Source organism: Mauremys mutica, chromosome 3 (genome assembly GCF_020497125.1).
Source record: "Mauremys mutica isolate MM-2020 ecotype Southern chromosome 3, ASM2049712v1, whole genome shotgun sequence".
Taxonomy (NCBI): Eukaryota; Metazoa; Chordata; order Testudines; family Geoemydidae; genus Mauremys; species Mauremys mutica.
In genome coordinates, this window is record NC_059074.1 from 147201859 (window position 1) to 147227161 (window position 25303).

Below are 25303 nucleotides of genomic sequence, written 5' to 3' on the forward strand. Positions count from 1 at the left end.
TGTTATAATTAGTTATGGTAATGATGTTACTGGTAATATATTAGTTATGGCTGGAATGTTATCATCACGCTGATTAAATATCACATATTTTTTGTGGCAGTGTCATTCACAACAGATCACACACCTGAACTGTGCAGAGGCAGTGGTGTTCTCTGGTGAATGCCACTCTGTAGCTGAATGCCCACCTCAAAGCTTGAGTTTTCACTGATCACATGCAAAAAGTAGCCTAAATATCACCAAACAAGAGTTTTCATCAAAAAGCCCCAATTTTTCCTATTTCAAAAAAGGTTGATAGCATTGTGCAGAGGCCACTTCTCACTCATGTGGGCTGTTTCCAAGTTCATATGCCGCCCCTGTTTCCCCATTGGCTTCCTCCTCACCTAGTTGGACACATCCCAATGTCAACAAGAAGCCCTGCTTTGCTGCAGCCATCCAGCAGAATTATTTTTATTCCCAATGGCACAAGTGCCACGTGGCCTCTCCTAACCAGAGAGGTCAATTTGGTCCAGCTGCCTGTGTGCCTCAGTGGCTGCTCATTTAAAGGCCACAGGGTGACCAGACAGCAAATGTGAAAAATTGGGACAGGGGGTGGGGGGGCAATAAGAGCCTATATAAGAAAAAGATTTAAAAAATGGGACTGTCCCTATAAAATCAGGACATCTGGTCACCCTAAAAGGCCACCAGGTAGCAGCAAAGAGCCAGGGATTGTTGAGCTGTAAGACTCTGCATAAAATTGCGCCCATTTCGCCCCAAGAAATTAATCTGTAACCCAAAGAAGTGATTCAGTATTTTTGTCATCGAGGCCTTTCAAAATTGGCGAAAAATTGCGGCGGTTGGCAACATCGCATTGACGGAGGAGAGGGCGCCAGGGCTTTAGGGAGCAGAGCGGGAGGCTCTGTGTGCACAGGCCGGGAGGGCTGGGGGAAGGGGCAGGCAGATGGGCGATGGAGCCTGAGGGTGGCCCAATAAGACAGGCGCGATAGAGCACAACTATGGGGGCTGTCGGGGCGACAGACAGGCCAGGAGCCCGAGTGGCGCAGCAGGGAGGGCAGCCCCGGCCCTGTGGTGTCTGGGTGCTATGCCCAGTGCGCCATAACCAGGCCCCTCCCTGGCACTAGATCTCCCACCTCAATCGCTGCCTGAGGCCCAGCCCCACTATGCCGGGGGGGGGAGGGGGAAGCGACGGAGAGAAGCGCCCCCCCCCGGAGACCTGAGCACGCACACCGGGGCCTCTAGCCCCGCCCCCGTGGGAAGGGCATGGGGCGGGGCACCGCACCACTGTGCCCTAAAGAAACATGGCTCCGGCGGGGTCAAGCCCGAGGAACCGGAAGCAGAGCGGGCGTGAGGCTCCCATCATGCCCCGCGGCGGCGGCTGTTCAAATCGGGGCCGGGACTCCGGAGACGGCCGAGCGCGAGGCAGAAAATGGCGGGGCCGGGCCGCCAGGAGCGGGCAGGTGAGGCGGGTTCCGGGCTCCCTTCCCCAGCCGGGTGCCGGCTGGCGCCGAGTGACTTCCCCCCTCTCCCCACAGCTGACCTGCTCCAGACCGAGCCCGCGGAGGCCCCGACGGTGACCCCGGAGCTCGCCGCGGGACGGGGCGGCGGCGGCGGCGGCGGCAGCAGCGCGGGGGCGGTGGCGGCGTTTCACTGCCCGCAGGGCCCGGCCGGCCGCGCCCCGGGCTGCCGCTCGGTCTCGGTGGTGTTCCCCGGCCCCGTGACCCAGCAGGGCTGCTGCCACTTCGCCTGCGAGCTCCTCAAGCACGTGCTGTACCAGCGGCACCAGCTGCCCCTGCCCTACGAGCAGCTCGCCTACTTCTGCAGGAGGGCGCTGCCCCGCCAGCCGCAGGTGAGTCTGGGCCTCCCCGGGCCGGCCAGCCTCGGCCAGCGGGAGCCGGCTCGGGCCACGCTTGGCGCAGCCCTAGAGCCACGCGGCTGGCGGCCCGTCTGCGCTGCCCTCGGCTGCCGGGTGCGTTCCGCCCTGTGCGGTGTGAGACCCTGTTATCCCGAGCTGGCTGCTGGCCGTCTCCTCCCCCTCCAGGGAATCTGCTTCATTCCTCTGCCTGCGCAGCAAACCGCACTCTGCAGGTGCCTGCTGAGAGCTCTGCTTCCATCCCCTGCACTACAGTGACTTTGCCTGGGGCCAAGGAGAGCTGGCAGCAGTTCCCTGCATGTCCCGCAAATAGCAGCCAATAGTTCTGCAAGGCCAGGTAGGAATTCCAGCTGCTCCCTCCGGAGCTAGGATGCTCTGCCCTGGCTTAGGAGAGAGCAGCTACAGATCAAAGTAGTAAGCTTTCTGGTTGGTTCAGGAGCAGCGACTGGTTGCAGAAAGAGTCTTGGCTGGAGTGGTATCTTGGAACCAAAGAGCTAAGATATGAGAGAGTGCAACTTTGCATAACTAGCATAGACCAGACTCCTTAGCAACAGGGGCCGGGGGAGGTCTGCCAGAGATGTTATGCCCCATGTATTTGAAATATTTTATAATGATAAACTTGCATGTGGTAGAGAGATCATGTATTTTAAAACAACTCATCAGGCTAGCAATACAGGATGTAGGCAATCTTTCTCTCAGACTTATACAGAATGTTTGGTGAGCCTCCTAGTCTTTAGTCAAAGTTTTCTTGCACATCTTCTTTCTTACTGAATGAGGTGGCACTGGCTCCGAAGGCAAGTCAGCCTTTCCCAAGAATTGGGTGTCTAATCTATTAGCTGTCTTGATTTGTAGCTTCTGTCACGATATCCTTCTGTATTTCAGGTTTCATGCATTGTAGGTTTTGTCTTAAACACAGCATTATATTTAATGTGATTCCTGGGGATACAATATCCTAAAGAGAATATATTGGGTAAGGACAAAAATACTTCATCTCTCTGGTTGTTCTACTCCTGAGGGAATTCCATGCTACTGTATGCATGCATAATTAATAAGTGGTGCATATTTTTAATTTTTTGCACAGAAAAAAGCTTCTGCTGAAAAGTTGCTGCAGTTCTGCTGTGATGATAGAACACAGCAGCTTCTCCCAGCCAGCTAGGGAAGAGAGCCTTCTTCACAGTGCCTGTAGGGCCAGGTCAGGAGACAGGCAGTGTGGTGCTGCTGCGAGGGGTCAGACAAGGGCTCATAAGGACTAGTGAGGGAGGACAGACTGGGGCAGGGGCTGAATGGGAGTGGAGGAGCAGGGCTACAGGAAGGAATGGGGGTGGCTTAGTGGGGGCACAGACACATGGGGAGGCAGTGCACTGCTATGGGGGGGAAAATGGAGGTGGCTGAGTGTGGGCCCAGATGTGGGGACAGGAGTTACAGGGGGATGGGAGGAATGGGTGTCTGAGTAGGAGTGGGGGGACATGTCGACAAGGGGTGCAAGGACCCATGGGGACGGGCAGATGTGCCTAACTGAATGTGAGAGGGTAGGGGTCAGCCAGGGTCTGCATTGGGGAAGCTCCCTAACAGTCCCCTCCCCACCCCACCCAAAAAACCTGTTCCATACTCTTCACCCCCAACAACCCTCCAAGTTTCCCACCCCAGCTTCTTCCCAGCATTTATTTCCCTCTCCCTCAGCTCCTCTGTTACCCCCAACTCTCCCCCCTCCTCCCCCAGCCTTTGCACTGCTTCTGAGCATTGTGTGCAGAACTTTTAACTTTTTTTTGGTGCAGAATTCCCACAGGAGTATTGGTCAAATTGTCTTAACTACAGACCTAAGAGGCTGATGTTCTACTGTGCTCCAAAGAAAATCCAGACACACCCCTACAGAGTGGAGTGAATGTTGTCATGGCTCACTGTCACATTTCAGTCAAGCTCTGAAAGGTCACAAGTTTCTAGTTCTATTACATCTATCCTGATACCTTTATTTCTACTTGCCTTAAATCCAGGAAACACTAGTATTGAAATTGTTCCAAGTTGGTTGCTAACAAGACACCAGGATGATTCCTCTTTTCAGTCTTAAACTTTAACAACTCTGTTCTTTCTGTGTCAGATCTGGTTGTTCAAGGTGCTTAAACACGGTCAAATGGACCACAGCATGCCTAATATTTCAGAATGTACCAATTTTTTCCTTGGCAGGATGGAGATGCAATTAAGAAGTTGCCACATCCCCCAGACCTAGGGAGCAGCAGGAAGTGCCAGCAGTTGCTAATAGACCTGGAGGGAGTGTTCTGGCACTTGGAAGCCATTTTCAACCTGACATTGGTCCCTCGGGTCCTTATTCTAGTTGGTGGAAATGCCATGAGCCCCAAGGAGCTCTATGAGATCAACTTGGAGGGCATCTCTATAGGCAATGCTGAGGAGAGTCTGCAAACACCGTCCTGTGTTCGTAAGCTTTTCCACTCACTCTTCCTTGCAGACGTCTTCAGTGAGTTACAGGCTGTTCCTGTCATGGGAACCATTGTCATGGTCCAAGGCCACCGTGACTGTGGCATTGACTGGTTCCGACCCAAGCTCAACTACAAAGTGCCAACACGTGGAAGGAAGTTGACTGTCAACTTGTCCTGTGGTGGAAACAGCAGTACAAATTCATCTTCTCAGCAGGGAGTGACCTCTGTGTGGGACAACTACATATGGTTCCAAGCACCAGTGACAGTTAAGGGTTTCCATGAATGACTCTTGATCTATAGCATTTTAATGAGACATTTTAAATCAGTTGGTGCTACTTTAGTTGTTGCAAAAGAATGTTTTTATGATCTGTAACTACACTTCTCTGAATCCTATATCCAGGGAATCTGCTACATGCATGCAGCTGGGGTGTGTTCCATTGTCCATACAACAGAGCTTTAAATATCCTCATACAAGGGGAAAGCACTAGAGCAGTTTTGCCCACAGATATAGGTCTCTTGGGGGAACTGAGTCAGGAAGAAGGAATTCCCTAGAGGGTTGGTGGGAGTAATTTTGTTTGTGCAGCATTCCCACTTACTCAGCCAATACTTGAAGCAGCCTTTTCTGGGAGTATCATGGTATTCACACAGCTGTTCTCCTCTTCTTGCTGATAAAGTAGTGTACAATATTAATGGATGAATTGGGACTTGATTAATGGGTGCTTATGCTTAATTTGGGGCTGACAAGGGCTATCTAGCAGGTCATATTAAGCCACTCAGGATCTCATCTCCTTTACCGTCTAGTAATTCCATGAAAATGGAGGGAGGGGTTGGAGTTGCATAGCTATAAGAAGAATCACTTAAGGGATGTAATTTGTGTGAGGAATGTTCTAAAGAGGGAGACCTCTAACCATGAGAGAGGTCTTCTGCCCAGCACTGCTTTTTCTATACTTGTGGAAGAATGGATGTCTGAGCAATGCCACTTACACCAGTGTGAGAAGGCTCTGAATGTTTTAAATTGTCCAGCATCAGTGAAACCATATAAATGATTCATGTTTCATTTCTATGAATGGCTGAGGCTCTTCACTAATCTCAAACTGCACAGCATCTGATGCCCATTTTAAACTAGAAAGGTCTTTAAGCTTGTGGATTTCTCTTTATAGCCCTTCCTGTTCCTCCCTGCCCTAATTCAGTAGAAGGTTAGGGGTTTGTAAAGATACAGGAGTTTTTCACTTGCTTTATGCTGTTCTTCCCCTATATATATTTGACAAACTGATTGTATAAGTTGTTACCCATTCTAAGTTTTGTTACAGAACTAGCATACCTATCACTGTCCTCTTACTAATCTGTTCTGAAAGGAGATGGGGTACTTCCAGTTTCTCAAGGTAACAGCCTAAAACTGAGTGCAGTTACTAAGTTAGGAATGGAAGTAGGGGCAGTAAAGTACCCTAGAAAGGGTAATATCTTGCATGTGACCTAGGAGCATAAGGAGGAGTCACAGCAGATGGGTGAGATTCCAGAGGACTGGCAAAGGACACATAGTATCCATCTATAAAAAGAGGAATAAGGACAACATGGGGAATTACAGACCAGTCAGCTTAACTTCAGTACCAGAAAGATAACGGAGCAAATAATTAAGCAATCAGTTTGTAGACACCTATAAGAGAAGTAAGTGTGGATTTGTCAAGAACTACTACTGTCAACCAACCTAGTAACTCTTTAAGAAAGCAACAAGCCTTGGGAACGGGGGGGAGCGGTAGCTGTGGTATATCTTGACTTTAGTAATGCTTTTGATGTCTTGCATGAGTGTCTCAAACAAACTAGGCAAATACAACCTCAATGGAGCTACTCTAACATGGGTGCATAACTGGTTGGAAAAATCACTTAGAGTAGTTACCAGTGGTTCACAGTCATGCTGCAGGGATCAGTTCTGGGTCTGGTTCTGTTCACTGTCTTCATCAATGATTTAGATAATGGCCTAGAGAGTACATGTATAACATTCATGGATGATACCAATCTAGGAGGTGTTGCAAGTGCTCTAGAGGATAGGATTAAAATTCAAAATGAGCTGGACAAACTGGAGAAAGGGGCTGAAGCGAATAGGATGAAATTCAGTAAGAACAGTATTCCACTTAGGAAGGAACAATCAGTTGCACATGTACGAAAGGGGAAATAACTGCCTTGGCAGGAGTACTACAGAAATGGATCTGGGGGTCAGTGGATCACAAAAATTAACAGTATATATAATTTTTTTTGCAAGGGTATGTTGGGATGTATTAGCAGGAGTGTTATAAGCAAGACATGAGAAATAATTCTTCTACACAGTTTAGGCCTCCACTCTTCAGGAAAAATATGGACAAATTGGAGAAAGTCCAGAAAAGAGCAACAAAAATGATTAAAGGTCTAAAAAACATGACCTATGAAGGAAGATTGAAAAAGTTTGGGTAGTCTGGAGAAGAGAAAACAGAGGGAACATCACTTTTTTGTATTTGAAAAGGTGTTACAAGGAGAAGGGAGAGAAAAAATGTTCTCCTTAACCTGAGGACAGGACAAGAAGCAATGGACTTAAATTGCAGCAAGGGCAGTTTAGGTTGGACATCAGGAATAACTTCCTGTCAAGGTGCACTGGAATAAATTGCCCAGGGAGGTTGTGGAATCTCCATCATTAGAAACTTAAGAGAAGGTTAGACAAACACCTGTCAGGGATGGTCTACATAATACTTAGTCCTGCCTTGAGTGCAGGAGCCTGGACTAGATGACCTCTCAAGATCCCTTCCAGTTCTACAATTTTATGATCTTGTTCAGCAGCAAAACTCTCCTGGTTCCTCGATAACTGGAACAACAGAGGGGAGAGAAATGGAAACCTACCTGACTTTCATCTTCATGAAAGGGAGCTCTATCAGATCCAGAGCTGTTGGGCGATCCTATTGCAGTGCAACCAGCTAGGCTCTTGTTACCCAATTGTGGGGTATGGCCTGGGGCTGTACAAATGCCTCTTAATGTAGGTAAAGAGAACTAAATGAACTCTTTCTAGTAAGGTCATTTAGGCCCAAATCCACCATTTTAGACACCACTGAGACATAGGTGCTGGAACTGGGAGTGCTGCTTCTCCCCCCACCCTACACACACAACTTGAAGTGATTTCCATCCTATAGAGGGTTTACAGTTTGTATAGTGGGGGTTCTGAGAGCCATTGAACCGAATTGTTCTAGCACTGCTGCACTGAGATCCTCAACCTCTGCTCAGCTGCTACCTAACTCTGGAGGCATTTAAATGTCCATGAGTCTCCAAGGCAGCTAAGTTTCTCCTGCTGGGTATGTGTACTGCTGCCTCATGCCTGAGGCTATAGACCCTGACTGAGTAGGTGTTCTTGGAGCATGCCTGATTCTACAAAAAAAAAAAAGGCTGGGGGCTAGAAAGGAGGCAGAAGTGGCCTCCCTTTAGCTCCGTGGTTAGGTCTACCACATCCTATCTGACATAGATCCCCAAACTGTGGGGTGCATCTCTCTAGGGGGACATGGAGGAACACTGGGGGAGGTGCAGCAGGGCCCAAGCCAGCCCCCATGGGGCAGGGAGGGAGTCCCACCAAGACCCTCTCCAGTCCAGCTGCAGCCCCTGGCCCTGCTGTGGCTCTACATTTGGCCCCTGGCCACAGCTCTGCTCCTGCCCCCAGCCATGGCCCCAACTCTGGGAAGGGGGGTATGATATTGAAAAGTTTGGGGACCCTCTGCCTGATGTGCAGTAGGATTTGAACTGGATCTCCCACTTCCCACAAGAGTGCCCTAACCAGTGGTCTAGGGAGATGTAGTGTAGGGCTCTCTGTCGCTCCTGTTGAAGCTGTTCATTGGGTGTAAATAATTTAAAAACACACTGGGCCAGTGAGTGAGAATGATTGTGCAGTCCAAGGGCTAGAGCACTCCTGAGAGGTGAGAGGCCCCAGTTCAAATCTGTTCTTCACATCAGGCAGAGGAAGGAATTGAAGCTAGGTCTCCCCTATCCTGGGTGAGTGCCCTAACAGTTGTAGAGAGACTGAGTGGTCAGTGCTGTAGCATACAACAAATGCACTGATCTACAGTGAGGCACAATTACAGGCAAGTCGCATCTTAGGTGCATTTAACATACACAAATTCAGCTTTGCACAGTTGGCAAAAATGGGAAAAAAAAGAAAACCAACAATATAAAAACTGCATCTGTAGTGCAGGCAATTCTGCCCACCATTCAACTCAATGAGTGTTTCACTATACACGGTTTTTGCTTTATGCGCTAACCGCGGAATGGAACCCCCGCGTAAGATGAGACTTGCCTGTACTGTAAACAAAGTAGGAAAGCTGCCTTCTTGCGCAGGGCTATCCAGACCTTGTGGTTGACTGGTGCATTCTAACATGCTGTACTCTGACCTTTGTGGCACTGTTTACCATATGATGCTCTGTAGCCATCCAGGAGGAGGGTATTGGACACACATGCCTAGAAGAGTGAGCCCTTCACACCTTTCACTTCCACTTCAGCTACTGAAGGTCAAGGTCAAGTCACTCTAGCGATGAAGGCAAATTGGGTGGGCTTTTCTGTGGAACCTGCTACCTTTGCTCAGAAATAGGGGGCCATTTTACCCTTAAAAAGCCAAAGTGCAGTGCAATGTTGTCACACATTAAACAGCAACCATCCATTCTCAGGATACAGCAGGAGTTTGCCCTCAAAAATGCTTCTAGAATGAAATAGGACAAAATACACCTACCTTTCAGTGGGAATTTAATGATTATTTTTTAAATTAAAAGCTCTAGAAATTGATTTTTAACCATCTGGCATTTTTTTGAGGCTGATGGCTGCAGCTACCAAGCAAATGGATATTTGGCTTTATAAAGTGTTATCAGAAATGCAGTTATTAATTACCTCAGGCTGGTGGTCTAGCAATGTACACCCATTTATCTGTGCATACTGCCCCCCGCTTGCTCATGGCTCACAGATGCTCCACCTTTCTGACCAACTGCCTGATATCCTGTGCCAGGAGTTCTGGTTCCTCGAAGGCAGCAAAATGACCCCCACGTGGCATGTAGGAGTAGACAACTATGTTCTTCAACAACTTCTTTGCCCAGGAGCGTGGGCAATGTGCAAGCTCCTGGGGGAAAGCAGCAATGCCAGTGGGTACGTACACTCCAATCCTAAAAACCAAAAACAAAAAAGTTTCCCGTTAGGAGCTTTGTAAATCAGTGTCAAGTATCAGAGGGGTAGCCATGTTCGTCTGGATCTGTAAAAGCAGCAAAGAGTCCTGTGGCACCTTATAGACTAACAGGCGTATTGGAGCATGAGCTTTCGTGGGTGAATACCCACCCAATACGCCTGTTAGTCTATAAGGTGCCACAGGACTCTGCTGCTTTTGTAAATCAGTGTGTGTTCTTTGTGGAGGAAGATGTTATTTAAAGCAATTGGTTCTCTTATCAATAAAATGTCAGATAATCAAGCTCAATCAGATCTATTCACCAAAGAATATTAGTTCAAGATTAATCAGCACAAATACAGAAAGATAGGGATTAAATCATTACTATTCCATCGATGTAGGAAACAATCCACTGTGCAATCTGTTCTGGAAAAATATATACTCACTACTGAGTATCATGTATACCTTAGTATTTTACTGTGAAAGAAAACTCTCCAAATTTGTTTGTATCAGGAGTACCCTAACATTTCTTTTCCAATGCAGTTTGCACTGGTTGTTCAAGGTTATTGGAATTCTGTACACAGTTTGTTGCAACAATTCAACCAGTTTGCCTATTAGTCTCACAAACCTCAGCAGAACAGTTATCTTGTTCTTGACGATTTCTACCTCTGCCAGGAACAAGAGTTCATACGTTGCAGTTTACTATATTTCAGTGCAGAGCATGCTGGGAAAAATGGCTCACTAATACTTTTGTACAGCTGATGTAGATTTAGAGCACCAACTATCATTTTACATTCAGATGGTTAAGCCAAGAGTAGCAGAGAGTGTCGCTGTGATAGCTGCTTCATATCTGTGAATTGGCTCTGAATTGTATATTCCATGGTCTGTTCTGGGTGACCACAGTTGCACACTGAAGAGTCTTTAATTTTCCAATTTGTGCAGCAAGTATCCTCATCTGCCTTGGTTTGTGCGGATGCGGTTCAGGGTTGCCCATGAACTTCGCAGGAGATCAAAGCCAGGGATCTTCTGCATCAGATCTTTCATGAGGTGTGTGTTTGTGATTTCTTGTGAACTCCATTCAGCCTTTCAAGCTTCATCAGAGTTGAAATTGCATTGGCAAAGATTAAACACGTGTCCAAAAGCAGGGGCGGCTCTAGCCATTTTGCCGCCCCAAGTACGGCGGCATGCCGCGGGGGGCGCTCTGCCAGTCGCCGGTCCCGCGGCTCCGGTGGATCTCCCGCAGATGTGCCTGCAGAGGGTCCGCTTGTCCCGCGGCTCCGGTGGACTTCCCGCAGGCGTGCCTGCGGATGCTCCACCGAAACCGCAGGACCAGCGGACCCTCCGCAGGCACGCCTGCGGGAGGTCCACCGGAGCCGCCTGCCGCCCTCCCGGCGACTGGCAGAGCGCCCCCCGCGGCATGCTGCCCCAAGCGCGTGCTTGGTGTGCTGGTGCCTGGAGCTGCCTCTGTCCAAAAGGGCTTACACGACTGCGAGCAGTGGTGAGGAATGTTTGTTAAGGTCCTGGTGGATGGGGAGACAGTTTTCCATGATCCACTGGAATTCCCAACGGGTAGTGACATCATGATGAATGGATGGGGGAGCAATGTGCAACAGCACCAGCAGCCAAGGTGTTTGGGCTCAACTTGAGGGTTCCAGTGATATATCGCACTGCAGTATTCAGTTAGACATCAACAAGTTGAGTGTGGCTACTTCTGGTCCATACCGCTGCACGGTATTTGCTTCACTTTAACATAGTTATAAATCCTTTTTAGAAATGCATACTATTGGCTAACAATTTTGTCCAACAGTCCCCCATGTTGTACCCAGCCACATTCCATTTGTCTTTGATTGGCTGAGAATTTTGTTTGAACCCAGGCTAAGCTCTCAAATAGGTTAAAGCTCTTTTGAGTCTCTGTAGCTGAAAATTTGAAGGGTAGTAGAAATGCAACTGTCTAACCATTATATGTCTCCCTTGTGGTCAATTGCAATTGGACTAGTGGCAAATTAAAATAACTTGCCTCATGTGTTTAAAAAACCAAAACAAACCCCTATAGATCATAAATCCGATTGGCCCAGTGTGAGCAGACAGGCCTGGTGACCCTGGTATGGTGAGTTTGCCTTTCTATATGCATGCTGTCAGATCTTTAATTAAGGCAACTTGACATCATAAACCAAATTGAGCTGACTATTCAATGTCTTATTAGTCAATGGTATAAATTGAACCTTATATTTCTTATACACTGAGGACAATACCTTTTAGCTAATTGTTTGTCACTGATTAGAGCAGGCAATTTACCTTGTTCAGCATTCCTTAATGAATTGGTTTAGCTAGTTAACACATAGCTACCACAGAATCTCTTTACCCATGTGTGATGCTCCTTTATTTTCTGTAATTCCAAAATTTTTACTTGTATTTTGTTAAAACCTTTGGACAGTTTCATACATCATATGTAAGTATACCTTTTTTCAATAGCCAGACCATCAGTACCAGGCACCATAGGTTTAATAACTGTTTGGATGCTGATGCTTGAAATATTTAACATATCTTTTGATATTTTCCAAATCTGCTGGCTGTAGTTGCTGGTAGGGCCTGCAGCGGCACAGCAAATTGAGTCATGGCCATAGGTACTGTGGCCTCCTGGGAGTGCCTCCCTTTTTCTGGCTTACTACTTAGGCTGGAGAGATGGTATTTGCCATTCAGGCTCTGAAATGCTTCCACTGAAGAGGTAAATAGCAAGGTTGGACTAGAAACAATCACAGACAGCTTCTAGAACAGCTTTGCGTGCTCTAGACTAGACCAGTTTAACACTTACTACACTTAAATGTGTGTGGCAGGAGCCCACACCCTCCCATGTAATCGATCCATCTCCTCTCAGTAAGCTGATTGCATTTTAAAGCCCCTGTTGCTGTTGTACATAGACCCCCTATACAAATCTAAAGGAATCAATTCCATCCTAAAGGACAATTTTCTCAGTTTCCCTATAGTGCCTGAAACTAATGGTAGCCTGTCTTGGGGTGGGAAGGGAGGAATCATGCTCAGCAAAGTGCTCCTGTTTAGCCTTATCAGTGGCAGTCAGCTCTTTACTAACCCAAAGCTAATACCTGTTCAGCATACCAAATTCCAGATAGTCATCCATGTTTTGCTTTAATACATTAAACACACTACCACCTCTCCTAGAGGACCACTCCCTTTGTAATAGCTTTTCTAAATTCTCCTTCCATATGTTCCCTCTTTACTTATAGCTGTGGCTCCTAGTTGTTGTAAAGTGATTACATACTAATTCCCTTACTAATTCAGTGAAACTGTTGACCAAAAGGGAGCAGCTCATTACTGTAGGAGACAGAACTCTCACAGGAGCTAGCCTCAGACTAAACTCACTCCCAGCAGAGCTAGAAAGAGCTCTGTTTTGAACACATCACATACAAAACTCATCACTGTGACTTCATGTTCCTTCAAGAAATTCTACATGTCACCACTCACCTCTACATTCCAAAAATAATCAAGCTATTTCTCCTATAGGTTGGGGGGGCGGGGAAAAGAGAACACACCCTGTTTGTTATAGTGATAGTACCAATACAAGAATCTGGATTGATTTGTTTTTGAAATATGGGAGGAGCTCAACTGCTACAATGATGGAGCCATGTAAGTACCTAGATGGTTTATTCTATATGCCTGCAGTGGTGTCTAGCCTGCATCTCATCCCACCCCTTCCTTACCTGGCATCGGGAGCAGTGTTGGGGTTCTTGGAAATATTCTCCTTGTAGAAGCGCATTGAGGGCACAATGGATGAAGTTACCCAATAAATCATCACATTGGTCAAAAGGTCATCCATAGAGAATTTCCTATTGAGGGATAAACCAGAGAAGCATCACTGTCACAGGGGCTACTCTCTGCATATTATCAGGTACATGCCCTGAAGAGTAGGCAGCATATCTGTTCTATACTCATCACTTGGCCCTAAGCTAAGCTGTAGAGCACTGAGCGTTGGTGCAATAGTGCTACAGTCACTCCATTACAATTCTAAACTGTGCAAATTGCCTTGTGTATGTTCCCTTGCCCTCTACTTAAATTTTAATCTCAGTGGTGGATTGTCTCACCTCCCTACTGTTGTGAGCAGCCTTCCTTTAGTGACATTTCTCCCTCACACCCATTCATTGGCATGCTATTGTCCCATACCTCTCCAGACCTCCATTGTCCATGTCCCGGAATGATCTATCGGTCCAGGTAGAGAACTTCTCCAGAATGTATGCAGCAAGTCCCATGGGGGAGTCGTTTAGTCCACTGCCTAATTCAGGAAAGCAACAGAACAGCTCTCAGGTTCACATGGCACTGAATTACCTCCACTAAGAATAAACTGGACTTCCAGAAAGTCTCCCATGGGGATCAAGCAGAGACTCTGGTTACTACCCACCTTTGTGCTATTCCATCTGGGACAGTTTAATACTGGCAGAGACCAGATTGTCATCCTCAGACCCCCGCACCCTAGTTTTTTAATGCAGAGAGAAACCAAGAACTAGGACAGTCATGGTGGTGGCAGTAATGGCACGATGGGAAAGTGTCCAAAGGAACTACACTTTAAAGGAGACAGGAAGTGGGGATAGCATTCCCAAACAATGGGTGTGAATGGAACAGGTCAGCCGGTTCTAAGAGCCCTTAGTTAGTGTTTATGAAGGTGGAAGGGTGAGAATGCTGTGCACCCACTATCCTTTTCTTACCCATGCTCTGTGAATCAAAATATAATAAATGCAGCATTTATATAGCATATTATCTGTTCACCTGGTGGGGTAGGGAAGTATTTTACAGTTAAGGGAATAGTCAGATGGAGATACAGTGACTTGCCGAAAGCCATGTGTAATAAATCATTGTTAGAACTTGACTAGAACTCTGGAGTTCCTGGTTCCTAGTCCTTTGCTCAGTCCACATTGCTCCTCAAACATTCGAGGCCTTTGTCCAGGTGTGACAGGTATCTCATGGACCACATGTGTCTATTATACGAACCCTACAGCCATGTGGAGACTGTACTCTACCTGCTGTGTCTGGCTTGGTGGCCTGGATATGCAAATACCCGGTCTCCCGCAGAAGTTCATACACGTTCTTCTCCAAGTATGGGTATAAGCGGCGGGCGTCTTCCCTGGTGAGGCCCACCAGCCATGGCACGTAAGCCCCCAGCAGTAAAGACACCAGCCTCCCCAAACCTCCTAAGGTGATGAAGACAAGATTCAGATGAAGCCCTTTCACGGACCTGGAACCAATGGTATTGAGGAATAGAATAAGAATCAGCAATATGGATTAATAATAATAAGAGAGAACAAAAGGGATCTTGTCTCCAGATTCCCTCTGAGATACAGAGCTGTGCTAGGACAGCAACACTGCACTAGGCCCATCGGTACTTCCGGAAGAATGTCTTTCTCCTAACCATACATAGCTGTTCAGGCATGTGTATTCACAATTCCCTTACGTGAAGTCATGTAGCAAATAGACTAGAGATAGCATAGCTGATACAAGCACCAGCACAGCTGTGTTGAGGAGGACAGAATAACTACAGCAGTCTTAGACTCCATTTGACTTGACATGGCACAGCCATCACTGTGGCTTGGGTTGTTCTCCTCAGAGCCTCATTTTGAAGCCTAGATAAGGAGGGCTTCATTGTGCATTTGCTGAGAAGCCCATGGTGAACCACACATGACTCGAAAGCTCCCAGAGACTCCCTGCCCTGGGTGCTAGCTGCACCTCACAGTCCTCCTCCTTCATGGGGCCAGATCCTCAAAAGTATTTAGGTGCCAGACTCCCATTGAAATCACTGGGAGTTGTGAGCCTCAATACTTTTAAGGATCTGGGCCATGACTACTAACTCCTTTAGAGTCTTCCCCCTTGATTTGGTCTCCTTTCACCTAGGGAGCTAACATGGAGCACATGCTTTACAACAACTCACTGTCTAAGGCTATGTCTACATTGCACTTTTGTCAGTAAAATTTTGTTGGTTGGGGTGTGGTTTTATTTTGCCAGCAAGAGAACTCTCTCCTGCTAGCAAAGAGCAGCTACACGGGAGACCTTATAGTGGCACAGCTGTAGTGTAGACATAGCCTAACATTTAACTTCCTCTTCTAAGAGCAGCCTCATGTTTCTCCTCCACCCAGATGTTCTAAACCTGCATTTTAGGCAAGGAAGGAATGTATATCTCATGCTACCATTTAGCCTCTCAAAGGTTCCTCAACCAGATTTGAATCTCCTCATTACTTCTTCTTTCTGATTTGGAAGAGAGATCACCGGGTGGGCCTATTCTAAGCCTTAAGGCTGCCTTGGAGAATGGAATGGAGAGAGTACAGTTCACATTCACAGCTGACTCAAAGCTGGGAGTGATCGTAATCAGGGTTGGAAGAGACCTCAGGAGGTCATCTAGTCCAACTCCCTGCTCAAAGCTGGACCAATCCTCAACTAAATCATCCCAGCCAGGGCTTTTTCAAGCCTGACCTTAAAAACCTCTAAGGAAGGAGATTCCACCACCTCCCTAGGTAACCCATTCCATCCCAAATATTTTAGATAATGTTGAACTATGAATGCAATAGAACAAGCTTGAGAAATGGGCTGAGACCTATGAAACGGGAATGAATAAAGAGGTGGGGGTATACGTAAGAGGGGATAATCCAATGCACAAAACCAGAATGGAAAAGCAGAGCTAGGCAGCGGCAAGGCATCCCCAAGAATGATCTGGATTTGGGGATAGAGTTCAGGATAAACTCAACAGGAGTCAGCTATGCATTGTTGCCTGGTTTGTATTATCAGGATGGCTGTGTAGATCAGCTGTGAAGCCAGAGCTGTAGCCTTACATTCAGCTTGGGCACTCACTGTGGCAAACATTTTTTTAAAATGGCCAGTAATTTTGGGTGTCAAACTTGAGGTATCCAAAAACTGGGACACTCAACATTAATGGCCATTTTAAAAAATGTGGATATCTGCTATTTCTTTTTTTAAAAGGACACTAACTCTATAGAGAGAGTCCAAGTGACAGCAACATACATAGGAAAAAGTATGGACAAATCAGAGGAAAGAAGAGTGTTTTACTCAAGATGAAACAACTCTACAAATGCAAAGAGGACTGGGACCAATTCTCCATCAGCTTCACAGGCTCCAGTTATGGTGCTTGTTTTGGGGTCAGTTTACATCCTAGGATCTCTCTACTAATTATGTGTTATGCTAGGTCAGGAACCATGTTCCAACTCTATCTAAGGAAAGCTTAGAACCTCCTTAAGGGATCGTAGCTTTGCTTCTTGCTCTAGAATCCAGACTACTGCCTACCAATGATGCAGAAAAGTCAAGAGAAATAGTTTCAGAATCCTCCTGACTCCTGTTCACCTGGAGACTGCTCGTCAGCTATATTTTGGTAAAGATTCTCTGGGCTAGGGCTGTTCAAACTAGAGCTGTACAGATAACTTGGCAGAAGTCCGAGGACTGATGTTAATCTCTATCCATTGGAGAAGATGGCAAGCATCTGAATCCTTAATACAAGGGTGCGCCTTGCAGAGGTGACAGCTCACAGAATGTAATGCTCCAACTGAGTTGCCTGACTGCTTGCTGGGATGTGTAGTCTGCATGCACCTCAACTCTGTGTTAAAGAGGAGCGTGATCAGCATTCACACTCTGGTCATCACTGTTCTGAATACTGCCAAACCCAAACATTCCAAAATCTGGAGCCAGGCCCTACAAATCATGAATTTTTTTTTTAAAATCAGTATATTATGGGTTCTTTCCATTTTCCTTTTGATTTTTAAGCATTTAGGGTTCATATTTTTCAGTTGTCTCCAACTACAAGGACTAGAAATGTTCTTTTATTTTTTAAATGAATGAGGAGATTCTTATGTAGCCACGTGACCTCAGGGGCTGGGGAGGAAGACTCCAAATATCACAAGACTGGGGACAAAACTACAAGAGTTGGCAACAATGTGTCCTGAGTACAAGAGGGAGGGCAGGGAGTGTCATAGGAACCAGAACAGACAGCTATCCCTCTCCTAACCCCCTTTGCCACTCACTTTGGCAGCATCTGGGCCATGTTTACGGTGATCCGAGAGCCCCAATCTCCTCCCTGTACATAGAACTCCTGGAAGCCCAGTCTCTGCATCAGCTTGTGAAATATCCGAGCAGCAGCCAGCGTGTCAAAACCTGTGCATAAGGAGAAACCTATTATTAAACACCTGTTCTCCCTCAGTGAGGAATCACTGATACCACAGGGGACACAGGTCAGTGTTCTGTTGGGTATTGCCTAGTACTAGTCCTCTGGATCACAGTGAAGAGAGACTTGGGGATTGGAAGGCTTCCAATTACCTCTACATTCCAAATCTCCACACCTACCCCTAGAGCTCTGTGACCTCAGCCTCATGGACTTTCCAATATCACTGCAAAAGACGAACTCTTCTCTGGCAGATGGAGCTGACCCATTATCACAAAGCAGTTAGCACACTGGGGTTAAAAGGCCAAGAAATGAGTGCATTGCAACCATTTCAGTGTCCCATGGGGAAGACAAGCACTGAAAGCACCAGCCCAGGAGCACAGAATGAAGCAGATACCAGCTGCCTTCATCCTAGTATGGAGAGGTCAGGTCTCAGACAGTAGACTGCCAGGTCTCTTGGATCATCATTAAGAAGCACTGTAAGGGTGCAGGGTGTTTTCCCAGATACAACACAGGGCACTGACTCTCCTTTCCTCTTCACTTCTGCCTTCTCCACCTAGCAGTTCATCCAAATTAATCTTTCTCCCCATACCTGCACCCTCCATCCTCAAATCCCTTCACTGGCTCCCACTTAGTCTCCAGCATCAAGTTCACATCCCTGCTTTTCCCGTTTAAAGCTTTGCCGTCTCCAGCCCCACCCGCCTCATTTCCCCTTCTTCCACTCCCTATTCTCTGCTCCCGTTGCCTCCTTCACTCATCCTGCATCTTCTCTCAGGACACCTTATGGGCCTATAACAGTCTCCCAATTAAGGTTCCCAGCGCCCTCCCTTATCTCCTCCAACCACCACTGGAACCCCCACCCCCGATCCATGAAGTGTCCTGGTTCTAATGACCACCCACCTCACATTGTCCCATGTTCTATTGCACCCCTATTCCTTTGAGGAAGGGATCTGTTAGGTATACATCACCCTATTGTACAGCATGGTGTTCACCTATTGTGCTACATACATCAGAAAGAGCTGGCACAGAAGAGGACTTGCTGGCTCACGGGGGGTCACAGAATAGGATACAGAGTCTTTCACCTCTAGGACCCTGGTTCCTTTCTGGTTCCAGGCTGGGGGGACTGGCGGGGGCTCTCAGGGAAGTAGTAAATGGACTATGGAGCCTATTGTCTATGGGGCATCAGTTCCATTTCAGCCCAAGGTTGGGGTGACTGGCTGTCTTGGGATGTGTGTGTAGAAAATTAGTTATGGAGCCTTTTACCAGGGCAATAATTACCTGTCTCACAGGACTAGGGCACAAAGCCTTTCACTTTCAGGGCATTTAGTGGACTGTGTGACTTGAGCTGTAAGTCTGAATTCAGTTCCACTGGACTCATCAACAACATAATCATCATCATAAATGCCCCCTCCCCTCCAGCCCAGCAGGGACACCAGGGACTGACCGGTTTCTGGAGCATGCATTGCCCTCTCATATTTAGGTGTGATCCCAAGAGGTCAGGGGAGGCAGGTTGAGAGAAGTGTGCCCTGGCCTTGCCCCTGCTGTACCTGCTCTGGGGATACCAGTCTCTAGGGCCATCAATCCACCACCAGATTTGCTTTATTAAAAGAGCAGATGGAGAACCCAACTCTCAATGTTCAGAAATTAACCCATGGTTTCAGGGACGTCTCCCAGATGCTGTTCCAGAAAGCACTGGGATTCTAATTAACTCCCTCCTGCCCATCACTCACCTTGTTGGTGAGGTGCCTCGGAGAAGCCATAGCCTGGGATGGATGGGCAGATGACCTCAAACACCACATCCTCATTCAGGCCGTGCCCAGCTGGGTCAGTGAGCAGTGGGATGATCTTATAGAACTCATAGAAGGAGCCAGGCCAGCCATGCACCATCAACAAAGGCCTGGCTGCCTGACCCTTCGGGATGCCAGGGGGCTTCACATGGACAAAATGGACTTCAATCCCTGCCACAAACCCAAGAGAAACAAGTTAATGCTTCAGTTGCTTCTCAGCTCCTGGCCTAGACCTGAAAGGAGAGAGGCAAATTCCTAGCCAGTGTTTACTGCAGAGCCACACAGAGACCCACAGCGGAAAGAGGAAGCTGCTCATCTGGAGCTGGGAGGGGGATGCCCTGTACCCCTTTGGGTTTATGGTTGCTCCATTGTAGATGAGGAATAACACCACAGTGAGAGAGGCCCAGACCCCAGCAACTATGTCTGTTGGAAAAGGAGTCCTAAATTTGTCCTCCTGAAGCTGATTCCTGTGAGGTGGTGACCCTAGCAGACAATGGATGCCTTGGATACCTCAGCCTGCTTTACTGTATCTCAGTGCAATGCTGAGCTCGGCATGGAACTAGCTGCCTAGCCTTGGGTTCCAGAGAAACCTGCATAGGAGGGCAGATGAGAGGAAGTGAAGTGGGGGATCTCAGAGAATTGTGGGGGCTCCTAGGGGTGGTGGGGGGCAGTCGGGGATGGGAAAGAAATGGAGGGGTGATTCATGAGTGAGGGGACAGGGCAATGGGGCAGCTAGACAAAGGAAATAGAGGGAACTTGTTAGGAGCACCAGGGCCACTAAGGGAGCAATAGGTGGGTTCTCCATGGAGGAAGAGGCACCAGGACCTCTGGAGGAGGCAAAGGGAGCATTCAGGGGCAGCTGAGACTCACCTTCAATGGTTGTTTTGAAATGTGGATATTGGTTCACAATTTCCAGCTGCTTCTGCCAGTCAAACTGGTTCCTCCAATAGGCAACAACTTTCTGTAGGTAAGTGGAGTTGAAACCATACTGGAAGGCAACTCCCTCAAGTGGCGGTGTGTAGCGGGCCTGGTCCAGGCGCTGGTGCAGTTCCTGCAGAGGGAGAGTTCCCACACTGCTCCATCCCAGGCCAGGCTCACAGGGGCTGCTCTCAGTGCCCATTACCCGCTGGAGGAGATGTTCTAACAGGGGACCCAAGGATAAAGTCTTCTGCCTGCCCAGGGCCTTAAAGAGGCAGCTCTGCTTTCTATATCATTATCTGGGGCCCAAAGGGCACTGTCCGGGCAGCCACGTGCCGCACAGGGCCTCCTGGATCAGGTACATGGTGAAAGTATGTTTTGTATGTTATTGGTTAGGACCAGGAACTCCTGGGTTCTGCCTCTGACTTGCTATGTGACCTTGGTCAAATCATTTCCCTTCTCTGTCTCAGTTTCCCAGTCTGTACAGAGAGGTAATCCTACTGACCTAATGCAGATTAGGGGCTGGGAGGCTGTTAATGACTGGAAAGGGCTTTGACCTCCTGGGAAGAAAGGTGGGTAGAGGAGGCTGCTGCATGGAAGTGCCAGATTCTAGTCTATCAGCATTCTCCTAGAGAGCCTAAAGCATCCTGCTCCGTGAAGCACCTGGGTTTCACCCTCTCTTTTTACCATGGTGCTGGATTATGAGCCCTGGGAGCTGAAGGCATCTTTTATCCATAATATGGATCTGGCATGGAACCCTGTACTGCCCCAGCAAATGTGCCTCACCCCTGCCCTGGAGGGACAGTGCTCTAAAGGGGAAAATATGAGGGTCTGTCTCCAAGGCCTATTCAGTCCTTGTAGCCTGAGCAGAGACCCCAGACAACAGATGCCGCGTGGTTTTGTGATCTGGCCACTCACCATGAGCAGCTCCTCAATCAAATCAAATGACAGCAGCTTTCAGTCACTACTGACGGGGACTGGAATGGAACTGGTGACCTAAAGGTGAAAGTCTCCATTGCTCAATCCTAGTTACCTGACCTGCCCACTACTGGTAAATTAGAGTCTGCACTTTCCCATAATAGTTCTGCCAGTGCCCCTCAGCCTGACCTGCAGCCTCCCTGCTATTCCCAGCCCTGGGCTCCTCACACACAGCTCAGCTGATGCCCTCAATCCTGACCTGCAGCCCCTTGCTATTCCTAAACCCATACAGACAGCTCTACCATTCAGTGCATCTCAGTCTCCACCGGCAGCCTCTGCTGTTCCAGGTGTAGGCCTCTCAGAAGAAACTGTTTTGGACTCTGTGGAGATTTTGATAAACTTCCCTTAGACTGGGGCCCAGAAAACTCAGTTATTTTGTGATCGAATTTGGAGTAGAACGCACGTGTGAAGGGATGGATAGCCAGTATATTGTCCCATGGTGCCAGACAGCTGTGCCGGAGTATTCAAGTACAACGCTAAGGTCACTAGAACATCACCTTGAAGCAGTTAGATGGATCTGACTGAATAACTCTATCTCTCTGCTTTCTACTCTCCACCAGCTGCCCCTCCCGCGATACCTCTCCTAGTTCCCTATTTCTCAGTCAGTGATACCTGAATTTCCCTGTCAGAGGTTTCAATTTGGAAGGATCGGATTCTCTCATCTTCTTTCTCTCTTGGGGGCCTCTCGCCTGAGCCCCACCATCCATCTCCCATTTCTAGAGTCTTGATCTTCCGTCTAGACAGGAGCCAACAAACCAGAAGTCCTCCAGCTCCCAGAGCAGCCGGGGCCAGAATTACACTCCTCCAGGGATATTTAAAGGACCTAGGAAGACACAAGATGCTCACATTCAGGAACAAAAGCTTCAAGACACTGAGACTGCACCAAGACCCATATACATACATGTGAGTTTGGGAGGGGATGAGCACCCACAACTCCTATGAAGTCAACAGGGGCCATGAGTTCCCATCACCTCAGGAGATCAGGCCCTAGGTATCCCTGCCAAGCTGGGGACACCCAGAATGAGTGGCCAGCTCTGAAGATGTCAGCCTAAGAGTCTGGAAGCAGGTTAGAAACAGAACAACAATTTAAAAAAGAGCTGAACTGAACTGCACCAGCGGGAGAGAAGGTTCTAGGCTTCCACAGAGCTCCCCCACCAGCTCTGCAACAGGCCCTCAAGGTACCACACCTGCAACTAATGAAACGTGGTTTGAGGAGACTGGATCACCACCTGCCTGGCCACTGGTCACGAGGCTACCCAGGCCCTCTCCTTGTGGTGACCAGCAATCCCATATTCTTAACAGCAGAAAAAATATCAGCAGACTGGGGAACTGGACACGGGGAACACTGGGAGGCCTAATGTTCAGATATACATTAGCACTGCAGTGAGGGAGGGGAGCACACATGTATATCTCAAGGTAGCCAAGTCAGCTCATCCAATAAAGAGCTGGATTTGTGTCTCTGCCATTCATGGGAGTGTGATGGGGGAAGGGAGTGGAGCTTTCCCAGTGCACAGCAAGAGTGAACTCTGGACAAGGGCAGACAACTGCCGCCAATCTCTGAAAGGAGCCGTCAGCACAGGAGCATTGAGATAGTCTCCCCCAACTCCACTCTGCAGGGCCTCCCACATGGTTTCATCACAGGTTTGAGCATCCTCTAGGTCACCACTGGGCCTGAGGCCTTGGTTTCCCCACAGAAGGAAAAATCTGCAGGACTGTGACACTGGTAGACCAAGTGGCAGCTCTTGCCAAGGTCGTAGGCATTACTAAGAACTGACAAACTCATAGCTGGAAACCAAACCAGTTCACCTGTATGTTAGTTTTGTTCAGAATATGTATTAGTCTTATAAGAAGGCATTTAATATTTAGACTCTATTACATGCTTTTAAGTTGCTGCATGCATTAATCTCACTTGTAATATCTGTACTCCATGCTACAAGACAAAATATATGTTTGTTTTATAATTGTAAAACTGCCTGCTCTGAACTTGTGAACTCAGACAGGTAGAGTGGCTCCCCCTGCCCATCCAGGAGGACTATCGAAAATTAAGTGAGCTATTGGATGACAAAAGCTTTGTTGATTACCCCATCCACCCATGGGCAAATATGTGCAGAAGGCCTCGTCCTATCGGTTTGGATGCTGTAAGAGGGAAATAAAATTAGCTAACATGAAGATTTTTCATCTCTTTGCTATTTGGACTCTCACCAGGGCTGGAGAAACAAAAAGCAGAGATCCCCAGGGTCAACCTGGGTTAACCCCTAAAAAGAGATTCAGTGCTGATAGATTATATCTGTCACCTTTTGAATCACAGACTGAAACTCATCTATGTATATATGCTTGCTTCTTTTAACCTGTAAATAACTCTAGTTTCTTTTCCCCAGTAAATAAACCTTTAGTTAGTTTATTACAGGATTTGCTACAGACGTTGTCTTTGGCGAGAGATCTATGGTACAGATTGATCTGTGATAAGTGGCTGGTCTTTGGACACCGGAAACACCCTGACTATTTTGTGATTTTTGATGTAACTGACCATTAATCACTAAGTCCAGCTTGCCTGGGTGGCAAGATAGACTGGAGAGCCCAAGGACGCTGTCTATGACTTCACAGTAAGACTGGTATAGTGATCTAGGAGTTCACATTGGTTACTCAGTTGGTGAAATCTAATTACAGAACATACAACCAGTTTGGGGCCTCTACCTGGTTTTGTGAGTCTGCCCTGAGGTTGGCCACTCCAGACAGCATGACAAGGGCCATCTCTGTCTGGTGCCCCCATTCCTTCCCCAGGGCTGTCACTCTCTAGGGCACATACTCACCATGACAGTGGCCCTATATCATGTTGCAATATGGTGCTGTAAACTCAGGCTATCTAGGAAAGTGTCACGTAATCAGGGCAGGCATTAGCAAATATGAGGTATCATTTAAAGCCATTCAATCATCCCTCAGCTATGTGGTCTCTCTCTCCAAGCCTTGTTCCAGCTCTTTGGCCAGCTGTGGGAATAGTGACTGTGTCTAGACCTAGCACGGGGGATTGTGGAGGAAGTTAGGAGGGTCAGGAAAGGAGATTTGTGGGGACACAAAGAGTGTGAGGGGCTGTCCTGTGCCTAGCCAGGGCAGTGAAAAAGGGGGGAGACAGCTCCCACTCCACCCACACGATTTGGAACAGAAATAGCACCTGCTGGGCAGGGGCGGCTCTAGGAATTGCGCCACCCCAAGCAGGGCGGCACGCCGCGGGGGGCGCTCTGGCGGTCGCCGGTCCCGCGGCTCCGGTGGACCTCCTGCAGAAGTGCCTGCAGAGGGTCCGCTGGTCCCGCGGCTCCAGTGGACCTCCCGCAGGCATGCCTGCGGATGCTCCACCGAAGCCGCGGGACCAGCAGACCCTCCGCAGGCATGCCTGCGGGAGTTCCACCGGAGCTGCCTGCCGCCCTCCCGCGGCACGCCGCCCCAAGCGCGCGTCTGGAGCCGGCCCTGCTGCTGGGCTAGGGTTGCCACCTCTGAGGTGCAAAAAAATGGGAGATCCTGTTGATCCTGAGCCAATAAAACCAGCCAGCTGGCAGTGTGTCCTGAGCACCCTGACAAAATTTCCCAGAACAGCTACCTCAAAAAAGGGACGATCCTGGGAAAACCTAGACGGGTGGCAACCTTAATTACTGGAGACCCTGTGACTGAAATGGGGCAACATTCTCTGAAACAGCCCCAGTCAAGTTGCTGAGCAGGAGGCTCCTGTCCGTTCCGCCTGCCAAGAGGGAGCAGGGCTCTTGAGAACAAAAAGCCTAAGCCACCCCCTTCATGGTGCTTTCCGGGCACTGAGCAGTTTACGCAACAGGTAATCGAATCCCCGTGCACTTAAATCCCAGAGGTTTAGCTGCCTGGAGGCCTGAAATACAGAGTATCATGGCAGGTTATGGCACCAATTCAGGGCTGAGCAGCTTTAACCCTGCTAATCCACATCAAGTGGCTCCGATCAGCAGCCCCTTGACTGCCCCAAAGCAGAGTTCACTAGCAAAGATTTCT

At 48.1% G+C, this 25303-nt stretch overlaps 2 protein-coding genes across 5 annotated transcripts in view; one reads left to right on the forward strand and one right to left on the reverse strand.

The window, feature by feature from the left end:
- Positions 1–1313: 1313 nt before the first annotated feature.
- LOC123367677 (MAD2L1 binding protein) lies at positions 1314–5362 on the forward strand. Its single transcript, XM_045012060.1, has 3 exons — positions 1314–1454; positions 1530–1843; positions 4049–5362. Exons 1-3 carry the CDS (start codon positions 1424–1426, stop codon positions 4583–4585), a joined length of 882 nt encoding a protein of 293 aa, XP_044867995.1. The 5' UTR covers positions 1314–1423; the 3' UTR covers positions 4586–5362.
- A 3663-nt stretch (positions 5363–9025) lies between these two features.
- The window catches only part of LOC123366502 (epoxide hydrolase 1-like), a 48755-nt gene continuing 32477 nt past the window's right edge, over positions 9026–25303 (reverse strand). For all 4 annotated transcript variants that reach the window (XM_045010026.1, XM_045010030.1, XM_045010029.1 and 1 more), the window contains exons 2-9: positions 21908–22118; positions 20270–20450; positions 19343–19570; positions 17476–17605; positions 14476–14690; positions 13625–13733; positions 13165–13290; positions 9026–9452 (exon numbers count right to left, since the gene is read on the reverse strand). In XM_045010026.1, the coding sequence (XP_044865961.1) occupies positions 9251–9452; positions 13165–13290; positions 13625–13733; positions 14476–14690; positions 17476–17605; positions 19343–19570; positions 20270–20450; positions 21908–22118 (1402 nt within the window). In that variant the 3' untranslated portion in view covers positions 9026–9250. The remainder of the gene's footprint in view (positions 9453–13164; positions 13291–13624; positions 13734–14475; positions 14691–17475; positions 17606–19342; positions 19571–20269; positions 20451–21907; positions 22119–25303) is intronic.

Coding starts and splice junctions, on each gene's coding strand:
- LOC123367677 (XM_045012060.1), top strand. CDS start 1,424: ATGGCGGGGCCGGGCCGCCAGGAGCGGGCAG. Junction 1,455..1,529: donor GGGCCGCCAGGAGCGGGCAG/GTGAGGCGGGTT, acceptor CTCTCCCCACAG/CTGACCTGCTCCAGACCGAG. Junction 1,844..4,048: donor CGCTGCCCCGCCAGCCGCAG/GTGAGTCTGGGC, acceptor TTTCCTTGGCAG/GATGGAGATGCAATTAAGAA.